This window comes from Orycteropus afer, unplaced genomic scaffold (genome assembly GCF_000298275.1).
Source record: "Orycteropus afer afer isolate SDZICR_OR568_19922 unplaced genomic scaffold, OryAfe1.0 scaffold00403, whole genome shotgun sequence".
In the NCBI taxonomy this organism is placed as follows: domain Eukaryota; kingdom Metazoa; phylum Chordata; class Mammalia; order Tubulidentata; family Orycteropodidae; genus Orycteropus; species Orycteropus afer.
This window is the reverse complement of record NW_006921990.1, coordinates 2531782-2546982: the sequence shown is the minus strand read 5'-3', so window position 1 is coordinate 2546982 and position 15201 is coordinate 2531782. Positions and strand designations below refer to the sequence as shown.

The 15201-nt window shown below is 33.1% G+C and overlaps 1 protein-coding gene across 1 annotated transcript in view; it reads left to right on the top strand.

Moving 5' to 3' along the window:
• Positions 1-15201, top strand: part of CENPE (centromere protein E) — a 123432-nt gene that overhangs the window by 41382 nt on the left and 66849 nt on the right. The window contains exons 14-24 of the mRNA XM_042782660.1: positions 1752-1899; positions 2744-2832; positions 4495-4662; positions 8040-8114; positions 8539-8658; positions 10308-10430; positions 10513-10678; positions 11231-11385; positions 12522-12836; positions 12968-13240; positions 13399-13557. Coding sequence (XP_042638594.1) covers positions 1752-1899; positions 2744-2832; positions 4495-4662; positions 8040-8114; positions 8539-8658; positions 10308-10430; positions 10513-10678; positions 11231-11385; positions 12522-12836; positions 12968-13240; positions 13399-13557 — 1791 coding nt within the window. The remainder of the gene's footprint in view (positions 1-1751; positions 1900-2743; positions 2833-4494; positions 4663-8039; positions 8115-8538; positions 8659-10307; positions 10431-10512; positions 10679-11230; positions 11386-12521; positions 12837-12967; positions 13241-13398; positions 13558-15201) is intronic.

The window sequence follows — 15201 nt, the reverse complement described above, 5'->3', positions numbered from 1 at the left end:
GGGCTCAAGTATAGCAGGGATTGTGGGGCTGGTGTGGGATCGGGCAGTGTTTCGTTCTGCTGTGCATGGGGTCACTTTGAGTTGGAAAACAACTCGACGGCACTTAACAACAACAACAACATGATGTATGGGTTAAGTGTGAGGGACAGAGAATGCATCAAATAAGTTGAGAATCCTGACAAAAAGTATGATTGAATTGGTGATCTATGGAATCTAAGATGGTGGGATGAGAACCAAGAGGGAGCTGGCAAGAAGAAATTAGTATGAGGCAAAGGAATAAAAGTCCCTATTAATAGCTATGGTGGGATTAACTGAATGAAGGCATTGGAAGAATAGCAACTGTAGTAAGAGTAGAGGTTCATGAGTTTCCAATATTGAGAAGTTTTGGATGTGGCTTTGGGAGTTGATGGCTGTGGTAGAGTTGACCTGAGGCCATTGCAGTTAAGGATTTATATATAACTGGACTTTTGCTGAACAGGCTATGTAAAGGGCTGGTCATTTCAGTAGAGGGACAGCACACAGAGAGGCTTGAAATCATGAAGTATATTCTGGGACAAAAGATAATCTTGAGAGAGGCAGTGTGGTAGAATGGTTGCTTGAATAAACTCTGGAGCTATAAACATGGGTTCAGTCACCAACTGGCTGTATGACCTTACACAACTTCTCCAAACTTTTTGGACACCCAGCTCGTCTGTTAAAATGACACAATAACAGATCCTACTTCATAGGATTGTTGAGAAGATCACATAATACTTATACTTAGCAGAGTGACAAGAAGAGACTGGTGTGAAACTTGGAAAACCACAAACACTTAACTAGTCAGAGGGGAAAGAAAACAGCAAATCAGAGTAGTGATGAAGATAGCGAGGGTAAGACTAAGACACAGAGGTCCGTCCCCCCCCCCCCTCGCAAGAGTTAAAGAAGTAGTGAATAGACAATGAGAAAGAGGAAAAGTAGAAACAAAAAGATAATGGTAGCCAAAGGGAAGGAAGGAGTCAAGTGTTTGTTTAAAAAAGGCCAAAGTGGAAACAAGCAAGCAGAGAGACTTGAGCATTTATAAAGCTGAGAGGACAGAGCCAGTGGAGAGAACAGACAATTGAGAGAGCAGGAGCCCAAGAAAAAGGAAGGGACAAGGTTGAGAGCATTGATGGAGGCATGAGCTTACCACTTTGGAGCAGAATTGCCAATGTGAAGGACCCTGAGAAAAGCTGACTGGGTAAAGGAAATTCAGGTGGGCTACCTATGCCACTACCTCCTGTTTCTTCCCTCTTAGAGCTGGGCACCCAAAGATAATTTTGGTAGGTAGAGTGGTGGCAGCTGTCCCTTCTATATAATACAGGATTACTTGAAGGGCTATAAGTCAGACTTGCAAATAAAAAGTAAAATTAAACAGTAGTTTCATCAAGTTTATTATGGCGTTAAACATTGATTTTAAAAGGTTGAGTATATTCTCTTATCTCAGAGTGTCCTTAGATTAGTAAGGTGTTGGTGGTAGTTGTCAGTGAGTCAGTTTCGACTCATGGCAACATTACGTGTCCAGGTATACCTCTTCTAGAGTTTTCAGGGCTGTGAACTTTCAGAAGCAGGTCAGTTGGCCTGTCTTCTGAAGCACCCCTGGATAGGTTTGAACTTTCAACCTTTCATCTAGTAATCCAGCACTTAACCATTTTTAAAAATAGAAATAGTTCTCTTGTTTTATTATGTTTAAGACCAGATCCTTTGTGAAATAATTTTTACTTTTTCCTCTATAGGCTAAAAAGAAGCGAAGAGTGACTTGGTGCCTCGGCAAAATCAACAAAATGAAAGATTCAAACTATGTAAATGAATTTAATATGAAAACAAATATAACAACAAAACCCCACAAAGCTGCTGTATCTTTGCTAGGAGAAATTGATGAATGTGAGTCATTTTTCAAGTGGAACAACTTTTAATTTTAAAAGCAGCCCAGTGAAGAGAGACTTTATTTATAACCCCGTCAGTGATATTTTAGTTGTGATTACAAATGGAGATTATAATAAAAATATGTAATTTTAAGAAAGGAAATATTCAGAAACAAAACAAACCAAATTCACTGCCATCAAGTCGATCCTAACTCATAGCAACCCCCACTGAGTTATGAGGCTATAAATCTTTATGGAAGTAGATCACCCCATCTTCCTTCCACAGAGTAACTGGTGGGTTTGAATTGCTGACCTTCTGGTTAGCAGCCAGATGCCTCATCCACTACACCAAATATTGAGAAAATTCCTTATTACTTCTTTTATCTCTTAAGTACATATTGTAGTTGAGACATATAAGACATATTTTTGTTGTTATTCTAACCATTATCCAGTTCAATTAGAATGCATGTAACATCTGTCTTAAATTTGGCTAATCTTGAAATGGTGGCATTTATACAGGACTCTGTTTCAAAATTTTGTCTTTAATATTATAATCTTATCTTCTGGGGACATTCTGAAATTTACTTACAGTGATCAGGTAACAAATTTAGATTTTGTTATCTTTACCTATACATGTATTAAGGATCCTACATGTCTCATTAATTCCAACCAGCGATCTTAACTCACACAATAATGTAATAATTGTATCTATTATTAGCATTAATTTTGGCATTCATAGACTGAACAGGTATTGGCTAATTCGAGATTCTTATTTCCTCTGATCAGAGTATCGTTTAATAATTTGACTTTAGGAAACTTTAAAAACATGTTTATGGATCCTTGCCTTTTTCTCCTAATTATAGCTCTCTGTTCAGAGGCTGATGTTTTCAGTAACACTCTTGATACAGTAACTGACGTAGAGTGGAATCCAGCAACAAAGCTACTAAGTCCGGTAACTTCATCTATTTTACAGAACATTATCCTTTTACTCTTCTTTACACTCATTTGTTATTGGAGTTAACTGTTGTTCTTATAGAATATTACTAGTTGTTACTGAATTTCAGAAGCAGTTTTGGTTGTAGGTAGGTATTGTCTACTCCTTATATACCTAAACGATAACTGAGGCACCCAGAGGGAGGCACAGATTTCATAAAGCGGGTGTTATGTTCATAGGTAAAGCTGTGCCTCTAGTTCTTTACCAGCAGATCTTGGTGTTTTAATCTGTGATGTTTTTTTTAAAAAAAAATTTGCCTTGGTCAATCCCAGAAGAATGAAAAGACTAATTTTAAAAGTGTAAAAATTCTCAGTCATACAGTTGAAGAATTATATAGCAGGGAGGGATAATATTACTAAATAATACTGAAAATAAAGGCAAATGTATTATATGTGGTCTTATCTAAACTGTTTAAGGGATAAACAGTATAAAGTATACTTTGCAAATACTTCAATGAGTTTAGATTTTTATTTATAATATATTAAAATATTTTAATTTAGGAATAAAGTCACAGTACTTTTTAGTAATTATAATTAACATTAGTTGATCTATAAAAGAGTATTATGTTGTTGTTCTTATTGTTGTTGTGTGCTGTCGAATTGACCCCGACTCATAGTGACCCCTCCTTGGGTTTCCGAGCCAGTATCACTACAGAAGTAGATTGCCCAACCTTCCTTCCGAGGAGTGGCTGGTGGGTTTGAGCCACCAGCCTTCTTGTTAGCAGTCAAATGCCTCAGGCACTACACTACCAGAACTCCTAAAGAGTATTATAGAGTATTAAAGTATTAAGTATTTTTGTGTCCCTAAGACATATCCTAGAAGTCTGTTGTTTAGACACACTCTAGAAAGTTTTTTGTTGTTTTAAATACCTCATGTTAGCTTTTTTTAAAAAAAAATTTTAGCCTATAGTTTATCTCTTTCTTATAATAGCATACAAACTACAAACAGGCCTCTTTGAATGTGGTAAAACATAGCATCCGTTAGAGTTTTAGAGGTCAGTTAATAATACCTGTTTCCTTAATTCACAGGCCTCTGAGAAATAAAACAGTAGTTGGACTGATAGGAAATTAAATTATCAGATTTATTATAGATTACACTATCCTGCAGAGGGAGCTCTGGTAGCATAATGGCTAAGGCACTTGACTGCTAACCAGAAGGCTGGTGGTTCAAACCCACCAGCCACTCCTCGGAAGGAAGATGGGTCAATCTACTTCCGTAGTGATACTGCCTCGGAAACCCAAGGAGGGGTCGCTATGAGTCGGGTCCAACTCGATGGCACACAACAACAACAACAACATCCTGCAGAAGGGGGATCCTCAGGATTTATGGCCAAATGGGTTCTAGTCTGCACACACCTGTCTAGTTAAACTTTTCCAGGCAGAGCATTTGTTTGCATGATTCTTTATTTTTATTCTAAATTTTTTAGTTTACCAAAATATAAACCTTTCATTTTACTCTAAATCAAGGTAGACCATTAGAAAGTTATTAAAGAAGAGAATGGCCTAAGCCATTAAAGGATTCAAGATTAATTATTTGACTAACCCAAATTTTAGTTAAGGGTACAAAGAATGTATTATTTGAATTCCCTCTGATTTGAAAATCTGGTTTTGTTTATAATAGGAAACCTTAGAATGTGAGTTAAACTCACTTCGTGCTAACTATGATAGTCTGATATTAGACTATGAACAATTAAGAAGAGAACATGAAGAAATGGAATTGAAATTAAAAGAAAAGAATGATTTGGATGAATTTGAGGCTCTAGAAAAAAAAACTAAAAAAGATCAAGAGGTAAGAGATACGGAAATGTAAAACTGCTGTTGGTGGAGGAAATCATTCTTATAAAGATATTTATTTCTAAGATTGAGACCTTGAAGTCCACCCATTTTTCATGTATAAACACAATTTAGAGAATACTATAAGTATTAAATTTATTTAATTTTAAAAAACTAGTTAAGTCATATTTGTTTCACTTATGCTTAGGAAAAGAACGAGTTACAAACATCTTTGGGAAAGTTTGGTGGATCTGCCTATTGTTAAATTTGTCTTAAAGAAATGGTTTCCTTATTCAGTATATTATCAATATTTAATTTATTGAACACACCAGAAATGCTACCTAGAACATAGCCACTTCCTACTGAAATCAATATGAGTTTTCAAATCTAGCTGAATATTTTATGGATGCTACATATTAATGGACTTTTTCTTTTGACAGTATAGCCATAAATAGTTGGAGCATTATTAAAATAGCTAGAAAAGCTGATTTTGCACATTTTTTTCTTTTTCCATATAAAACAGTTATTGTGAAAATTAATATAACCAATAGTAAATCGTTTAAATGGAATTTTTAAAAATGAAACATTACCTAAATTTTCTAAGGTTATAATACTATAATACTACATGTTAAGAGAACCTAATCCAGAAATCATCAAACTTGGGGAATTTAGAAACTGTCCAAAATAATTATGGGGGCTCTTGAACCTTAAGTCCACAGGCACTATGATATTATTTTGCAGAATTTTTGAGTGCATATTCATTTTTCTGGTATAAGAATCTATAGCTTTTATCAGATTTGCAAAGTGATCCATAAAATCCCCCACTCCATCCTCAAATAAGAGTCATTGTTTTGGTATAGTTAATTAAAATATGAGTTAACTTGGCACCGGCTTTTCAGATATCTGTATGGTTAGGCCAAAGAAATGTGACCCCTTTTCTCATTATCATTGTCCATTTTCTCACCCTCTTTTCCTCTTTCAAAGGAAAAAAGGATTTTGTGCCAAAGCTACTATTTCCATTCTCCCTACAGATTAAAGGTACTTCTACATTTCATAGGCATTACAGAGACAAATATCTGTAAGTTCTCTGTAGGGTCTCATTTCACTTGTTTAAAACATGCATATTAGCAAATGCCATGAAAAGAACAGTAAACTTGCAATTGATAAATCTTGGCAATGATTTTTTTGTTTTTTTCCTTATATTGTTAAAATATTCACTTAATTACAAAAACTGAAGCTCACTGAATTGAGTCAGCAGGCAGAAAGATTACAAAATCTTTCAGAATGTATACTTCACGCTTCATATCCAGGTTTTTCTTCCTTTTTAACTATAGTTAAGAAGAAAAATAACCATCATTTCATTTTTAATTGGACCCCTATTTAGATTCTAGATTCCTTAAGATAACCTAAAAGATTGTATAATCAAAATTTATCCTGTTAAAAGACAGTTTTATGGTATCCATGCTATGTTAAACAAAAAATATATCTATTAATATGTAGTAAAATAAATTCTGAAGCCTACATTTTGGGGAAAAGTTTCACTAAAAGTGCATAAAAGTCAAATTATGGCCTTAAAACATGTGTTCATTGCACTGGTTTTGTTAAAAGTCACCAAAGAGGCGGATAATTTTTAAGAGGAAACAGTAATACAGGATGCTTAAACAATCATTTTAGAGGGAGGGATGAAATAGGGAAGTATCAACAAGCTGTAGGAATAAAGAAATCTTAACCATCCACCTATTTTAACTTAATTTATTTAATTCTAGAATTTCCACAACTTGGCGATTTTTGTCTTATGAAGTTAAACATTCACTTTACCTGCCGAATGTCTCAGCTGAAATCTGCAGTGTTTTCTTTTCTAGCAGTGGATTAACTGTTGCTCAGATTGTGTGTTAAAATCATTTTTGCAGTGAGCACATTTTCTCTTTATGTTCAGTACCTTCACATCTTGAACAATATGTCACTGGAGCTTATATGCTGACCTTTTCAAAAATTAATCTCTTTCTATTTCTGAAAAATCAGTACTTAAAGAGGAAGTGCTGTTTGAGATGAGAGCCAGGAGAATTTCTCCTCTTTTTAAATTTTATTTTTCTAAATATTTTCAAAACTTAAGATTGATTCATTCTCTCTTATTTAGTGAAATATGGTTTTCTTGCACAAAAGAAATTGGCAAGGAGGAAAAGGTAAAAGATGAAGCCAATTCAAATTATAACCAGTAATACTGTGCTGTACAATAGGATAGCCACATGTGGCAATTGAGCACTTAAAAGGGGGTAGTCTGAATTAAGTATGAAAAAGAATGTACAGTATCTTGCTAAAATATTTTTATATTGACTACATGGAGAAATGATAATATTTTTGATATATTGGATTAAGTAAAATAAAGTATTAAAATTTCACCTGTGCTTCTTTTTTTTTTTTTTTTTTAATGTAGCTACTAGAAAATCTTAAGTTACAGTACACGGCTCACATATTTTTATTGGACAACGCTGGCCCAAAATAGGGTCAATACTAGCACTAGCCTGAAATAAAAAACTAGTGAGGACTTAATTGAACATCCAGAAAATCCTATTTAAACAAGATATTTTATTCTTAAGACCCTTACATCCTGTTAGAGTTGGCTTTTACTCTAAGTGCTCATCTGGTTGTGAGGATTGCATAATTCTAAGGTGAAATATGTTTTATCTTTGGCAAATTATGGTTTCCTTTTTGAGCACAAAGTTTCTAGTACTCAAATATTTAATGATGCAGATATTTTAGTAGGAAAGAAATTTTAATAGAAAATATTTGTGTTTTTAGGTATTCTTTACACTTTAAGACAGTTGAACAAAATAAAGCAAAAGCATCATCATTCCAGGATTTCCTATAGAGTAAACCAATGAGATAATAATAGTTGATAATCTTGTATTTCTATAAGTTTGGTGAAACAGTAATGACATTGTAAAGGTACCACAGAGACTACCCTAAGCCAAACCTAGATTCCAAATCACAACTCATTTAAAAAAAAAGTCAAAATTTCTGCACTCACCTAAAACAAAACTCTATTAAAAGTATATATTTTTTTAAAGTTCTGTAACCATTTTACTATCTCCTTAAAGTGGTGTAAACTAATTTGCTATTGATATAATCACAGCTTTATTAACAGGTGACGTAACTATTATTTGGGTCATGGTGAGATTTTTATTTTTTTATTATTTGCATGTTTTGTTTTTTAATTTTGTATTTTTAAATGATGAAGTGCTCTGTTGTGATACCTTGAACAGTTGATCTCTCAGCCCCTTCTAACTGTGTTGGGTGACTTTGAGGCAGTGAATGATTGCTATCTATTTTTTTTTTTTTTTTTGCTTTATTAACTATTGGTTTGCTCTGTTGCCTATTCACGTGCTCTTACAGATGCAACTAATTCATGAAATTTCCAACTTAAAGAATTTAGTTAAGCATGCAGAAGTATATAATCAAGATCTTGAGGTGAGCATTTATGTTGGTATTTCTATTGGTAACTTTTGTGTTGTTGTTGTTATGTGCCGTCGAGTCGGACCCGACTCATAGCGACCCCTCTTTGGGTTTCTGAGGCAGTATCACTACGGAAGTAGATTGCCCAACCTTCCAAGGAATGGCTGGTGGGTTTGAACCTCTAGCCTTATGGTTAGCAGTCAAGTGCCTTAGGCACTACACTATCAGAGCTCCTTATTGCTAACTAGAGCTACTAAAGATACATCATGTAATGGAAGATGATTTCAGAAAATAGAAGGAATTCTATTTTTTAGATGTTAATAATGTTTTGAATTTTACTGTCTACTAATTTAAACAATTAAATATAAGTTCTGTTTTATTCCCTTAGAATTCAAATCAGATACCTAAATTATGTTTCACTGTCCTCTGAATCTTTTAGGCTGAACTAAGTTCAAAAGAAGAGCTGCTTAGAGAAAAGGAAGACCAGATTAAGAAGCTACAGAAATACATAGACTCACAGAAGTCAGAAAATATAAAAATGGACTTGTCCTGTTCAGCGGTAAAAATCAGGTTTATTTTGTTGTGTAATCTTGTTGACATTTACAGTATGCCACATCATAATAGCAAGTGCTGATACTGGGCATGCTGTGTGCCAGGCACTTTTCTAATCACTTTATATAAAATAGTTCATTTAATTCTGTCTATAACCCTATGAGAGAAGGGCTGTTTGTGTCATTGTCATTTTACAGATGCAAAAACGTTCATATAGAGTTGAGGTCATCATTCTTTGATTGCATGTAAGGAAGTTAGGGACCAATTTACTTTAAAAATCAGTAATTCAAAGAATTTTGGATTTTTTCCTAAATCTTTTTCATTATTTTTATACAAATAATATATTGATGCATTCTCATTATTATTTAAGTAACAATTTTAACAGAATGGTGAGAATTTCAGAAACTAATAGTAGATGGTTTTAGTTAGTATAAGGTCATTGCATTAAATAACATTGAATCTCATGATGAAATTGTTAATCTCCTTGCAGTTTGCTTTCAAGCCACCTGATTATTATCAGAAAGTATCAGCTTTGATTCTCTTTTTTAACCCCTTCTTTTAAAAGTCAATGGTTTCTAAATAATATTTTAAATATATGTTTATGTTGTCATTCTTTGGTTTTCATTTGAGTTTTTCTGAGCAATTATTGTTAGTTTCTATTTATAACAAGTGATCCCTTTGAAAAAGAATCATACTATTTCACATCTCAATATTCTGAGAGTCTGGGATGAAAGAAACTTTCATGTATTCCTGGAGTGCTTATTGACAGAATGGCAGGCAGAATTGCTCACTTTTTAAGGATTGTTGTTTCTTTCTTCTTTTTCATTTAGCTCATGTGCTCATTCATTCGTGTATTAATTTTTTGCCAAGAGCATATGGTTGAATTCATGTAAGCTTAAGTCTTAATGTGCCACTTCTTTCTAAAGATGAGGTTGTAGATATTTTTGATGTATTTGCCTGCTATTTGCATTTTCTCTCCTGAGAATTGCCTGTTTACATCTTTGTTCTATTTTTCTATTGGTTTGTTTGCCTTTTTCTTTTCAAACTGTGGTTTAATATCTTTGGTGTTATTGTTGTTTGATGCCATTGAGTCGATGCTGACTCAGAGCAAGCCCACATGGCAGAGTTGCACTTGGTCCACAGGGTTTTCTAGGCTGTAATCTTTATGGGAACGGATAGCCAGGTCTCTCTCCCAAGGAGCGGCTGGGTGGGTTCAAACCATCAAACTTCCTATTAGCAATTAAACACTTTACTGTGCACCATCAGAACTCCTTAATATCCTTAATATGACCTATTATTGCCTATCATATGTTACAGAGAATAACTCAAAATAAATAAAAATATATAGGGAACTGGAACAACCTAGCTAAACAATTGTGCTAATCTTTTATTAAACAATAATTGATTCCTTAAATTATAGCATTTCCATACACTGCTTTTATAATTTGGAAAAATATGGCCAAAATTTTTTTAAAATTTTAATTATGAAAAACAATTTCTTCTCATTTATTTTCATTAAAATAGATATGATAATTAGGGTAATTTTACCCTTTTTGATTAGTTAAAAATATTCTCTGAAGTTTTTTGTAACTCTAAGAAAATAAAATTTCACAAAATCTCTTTTGTCTTGTGTATATATAATCCTTATTTCTTTAGGAAAACACTGAAGACCTTAAACGAATGAAACAGACTCTGTTTGATGCTGAAACTCTAACTCTTGATGCCAAGAGAGAATCAGCTTTTCTTAGAAGTGAAAACCAAGAGCTGAAAGAGAAAATGGTAAATAATTTTTATAATATTTACAGTAAAGCAGTTGTAATGATGAGTATTTTTTGTGAATTTGTGATGTTTCTCTCAATAGAATGAACTTACAAATACATGCAAGCAAATGGAAAATGATATTAAGGTATTTCAAAGCCAATTGAAGACAAAAAAGAAAATGCAAGTTGATCTAGAGAAAGAATTACAATCTGCTTTTAATGAAATAACAAAACTGACTTCCCTTGTGGATGGCAAAGTTTCAAAAGGTATTTTGTAATTTCAGATTTATCTCTGCAAATCTGACTTGCTCTAGAAGTGTACCTAAAGAATTTAACCACTATATCTCAATGATTTTGCTTTGCTCTTTTTCGATCTCTTAATACAAAATTTCAGTATTTTTCAGTATCAGTATTTATAAAAGTTTCCATCAGCTTTAAAAGTTTAAAAATTACTTTAGAAATGAAACATTGGTGGCATTGTGGTTAAAGCATTGGGCTGCTAACTAAAAGATCAGCAGTTCAAACCCACCAGCCACTGTGCAGGAGAAATATGAGGCAGTCTGCTTCCATGAAGGTTTACAGCCTTGGAAACCCTATGTCCTGTAGGGTCACTGTGAGTTGGAATTGACTCAATGGCAATGGGTTTAGTTTAGGGTTTTTGGAAATAAACTGAGCCTGATCTAGAAAAAGATTACCTGTTGGCCAACACTGGCTCTTTCTTTTAAAAAACTAATAGATTTAAATAATCTACCTTTGTGTTTAACTTAGATTGTCCCAATTTGTGTAAGCTGTTTTATTTAATTTACCAAAACTTTCTAGATATACTCTGTAACTTAGAATTGGAAAGAAGGACTACTGATCTCCAGAAAGAACTGAATAAAAAGACTGAGGAAAATGCAGTTTTGCGTAAAGAAGTTAATTTGCTCTCAGAATTGAAGTCTTCATCCCTTGAAGTAGACATGCTGAGGAAAGAGGTAAATACATTTTTAAGTAATTAACGCTTCTTTTGAAGTAAAGACCTTGCAAAAGTGCCTTAAATATTTTAACATGGTTTATTTTACAGCAGGCAAGAACTATGATAAATATTTGAGTATTACCATGTTAGCAATAATCTTTTCTTAAGGTACAGGATAAAAAATATATATATTCTTTTACACTATATTTAACACTATACATGGTAATATAATCCATGTAGCAGCCATTGTTACAGTCCTCAAATGTTGCATTTTAACAGAGTGCATGGCCCATCATTAGTCTTTAACTTGTTTTGTTTTGTGGTAGGCATATCACTGTATTGGATAAAAGAGGAATGAGGTAAAGGATGTGGCACTGATAAAATTTCAGAGGCCAGTATAAATCTTGCAGAGTAGTGAATGATTTTGTAAACCGATTAACTGATTTAATCATACTATTAATGCTTTAAAGATGGTGTTGCTTTTTTAGCCCCAAAAAACAGTTATGAAACTGAGAAGCATCTAAGGGTTTGAACATGGACCTGCTACCTAAGCCCATGCTTATAACAATTCTGCTATATTACCCCTTTCTTTTCATCTCTCCTTAATCTCTTCTCTCCTTTTCCCATCTCTCTTAACCCTCATGTCTCACAATGCTTAAAATGCTCATAAGCAGATATGGATTAAAGTATTTGTTTGAATATTTAAATAATATTTAATAGTTTAACTTATTTGTGGATTCCGTTTTTGGCAATTTGAGCTGTATTCAGAGCCACTAGAGAAAAAGAAAATAAGAGTCAAGTTCTAAGAAAAACCATAGAATTCTTCCCACACCATAAAGTTAGAAAACACTTTAAAGTGGTAAATAAGGAAATAAAAAGAGGCATCCTGATAAAGTGTTTCTACTGAGAGTACTTTTCTATTCAATCCTTATTTAGATCCCAAAGATTAGAAAACAGAACTTTCAAGGTAAAGTTAACAGGATATTATATTAAGTTATAGAAAGATGGCAATAAGAATATTGCCTTTCTTCAGTCAGATCTTTGCTTAATTAAAATGTCTTTTTTTTCACATATAAAGCTTTTTTTTTCCTCCTGTAAACTGCTTCTATGGATCTTACGTTGCTAACATTCCTAAATCATTTTTCTTTTTCATAGATACATGATAAATCTGAAGAGCTCAATCTACTAAAATCAGGAAAAGATGAACTTCTTTCTGAAGTAGCTGATAAGGAAAGAATAATTCAAGATTTACTTGAAGAAATTAGGAAAACTAAAGATGACCTGGCAACTACCCAGTTGAATTATAAAATCATTGATCAAGAATTCCAAGATTTTAAAAACCAGCAAATGGACTTTGAGGAAAAGTATAAGATGGCCCTTGAGGAGAATGTGGGAATGAATCAGGAATTAGGAACTCTCTCTAAAGAAGTGCAAAAACTTGGTTTGAGTTTGGAGGATGTGAAGAAAGAGGTTGGTACAAAATACTTCTTAGGGAAGTTATTTTTACCTTCTGCAGTTTGACCTTCATATAAAAAGCTTCATACATATGTCAGAAAATGATCTTCTTTTACTATATTACATTTACTTTTCTTATTTTAAAGCTTTGTCACAAATCCCAGGAACTTCAACAGAAAACTGCTGAGGGTCAAGAAAGGTTAAATGAAATGGAAGTGCTGAAGGAAGAATTAGAAAATAGAGATGCTAGGCTGCAAACTGTAGAAAAGGAGAAAACAGTGATTACTGAGAAGCTTCAACGAACCTTAGAAGAAGTAAAAACCATAGCCCAAGAAAAAGAGGACCTCAAACAACTGCAAGAGAGCCTCCAAATTGAGAGAGACCAACTCAAAAGTGATATTCAGGACACTGTAAACATGGTAAGAAAATTTGGATCTACTAAACTTTGAAAACTTGGAGCCTCTTAAAAACATTAGAAGAGCCACCAACAAACATTTTAGATCAAGTAGTGACTATAAAATTATTTTCCTTGTTCTACATTCTAATGACATTTTTAAAATATATTTCCTTCACAAAGAACATAGACACACAAGAACAATTAAGAAATGCTCTTGAATCTTTGAAACAACACCAAGGAACGATTAATGTGCTAAAAATGAAAATTTCTGAAGGAACTTATAGCAATTTGCATATAGAGGAAAACATAGGAGAAACTGTGAATGAAATTCAGGAAAAGGTAAGGGATGCTTTTTTGAGGTTTTCATGTACTTGTATATAAGTATTACCATTTTTTAAAACCTCAAACATGTAAGTATATGTTGGTAATCTCAATCTTTAAATACTCACAGCATTAATTACTAGTAGCAATTTTACAAGCTTTGCTCTAATGACTTTGAAATAACTGAATATAATTGCTTATATTGTTGTTGTCGTTGTTGTTATGTGCTGTCGAGTTGGATCCGACTCATAGCAATCCCTCCTTGGGTTTCCAAGGCAGTATCACTACGGAAGTAGATCACCCCAACTTATAGTCAGTTTTAAAAGAAAAAGCAAAAAAGCATTTGTTCAGACTTTGAACAAAATACCTGATATATTTTAAACATCTTTAAAAGTCTCTCTAAATTTTAAGATGTCAAGAAAGATTGTTTGTTATTAATTATGCCTAAAATGTTTGTTTAATTTCGTATTTTATACAGTATACTTCTTTAGTATAATCAATGTGTGTATCATATTTATGTCTGTTTTTAGGGCTTGAACCATCATTTTACTACTAAGTAATATCAAATAGTACCTTAGTAACTCTTTCTAGGTAGTGCAGTTCATTTCTTCATAAGATCTTAGGCAAGTAACTGCTTACTGGTTATTTAGTTACGTATGGAAAGGCTAGGATGCTAATGATTTTTTTTTTAAGAATTAGAGGGAGGATTGCATGTAATTTTTACTATGGATACATTTACTATACCTTTCTACTTTTCTGAAATACCCTTAAAATTTATTGTCAACAGAAATTTTAAAACTTTATGATTAGTAAGCATATTCTCATATAAAGAACAATGTTTTTTCTTTATTTAATAATTAGATCTATTAGTTTTTACTCATAACTATGGTAGCTGAAATGCTTTCTAGGCTTAGTTCAGATTTGAAATGGACCTTGGATGTCAATAGAAAGGACATTGTCTCAATATGCTTGTGTTTGTATATACTACTGTTTTTAGGAGTGAATATACAAGATTCAGAAATATAATATGACAGACTAGTCTCAAAAGATTGTATTCTCTGCCTTAATTTCTCATAGTTAGCCCTGTGCTCACCATTGTCAGATGCTCATGCATATTGCCAACAATAAATGGATAGCTAAGTATGGTTTATTCATACACTTTCTAGAGAATTAGCCACTAAAAATTATGATTTGAAAATTACGTAACAGCATGGGAAAATGCATATAATCCAAGGGTAAAAAGTAGCTAAAAGAATCATGTAAATTAATAGTATTATCTATGCTAAAATTTTGTTTTTAATAGAAAAATCTCTGAAAGGAAATTCTAACATTGGTTGTGTGAGGTTGGATGATTTTTTTTTCTCCTTTACTTTCCAAAATGTTTAATACTGTGATCATATTTTTATGCCATTGAGTCAATTCCAACTCATAGCAACTCCATGTGTGTGATGGAGCAGAACTGCCCCATAGGGTTTTCTTGGCTGTAATCTTCATGGAAGCATATCACTAGGTCATTCTCCCATGGAGCAGCTGGGTGGGTTCAAACCACCAACCTTTCTCTTAGCTGCCGAAAGCATAACTGTTGAGCCACCAGGGCTCCTTAATGTGGTCATAGATTATTATAAACATTTTTAAAACACGTGTGCCAGTAGCATAGTGCCT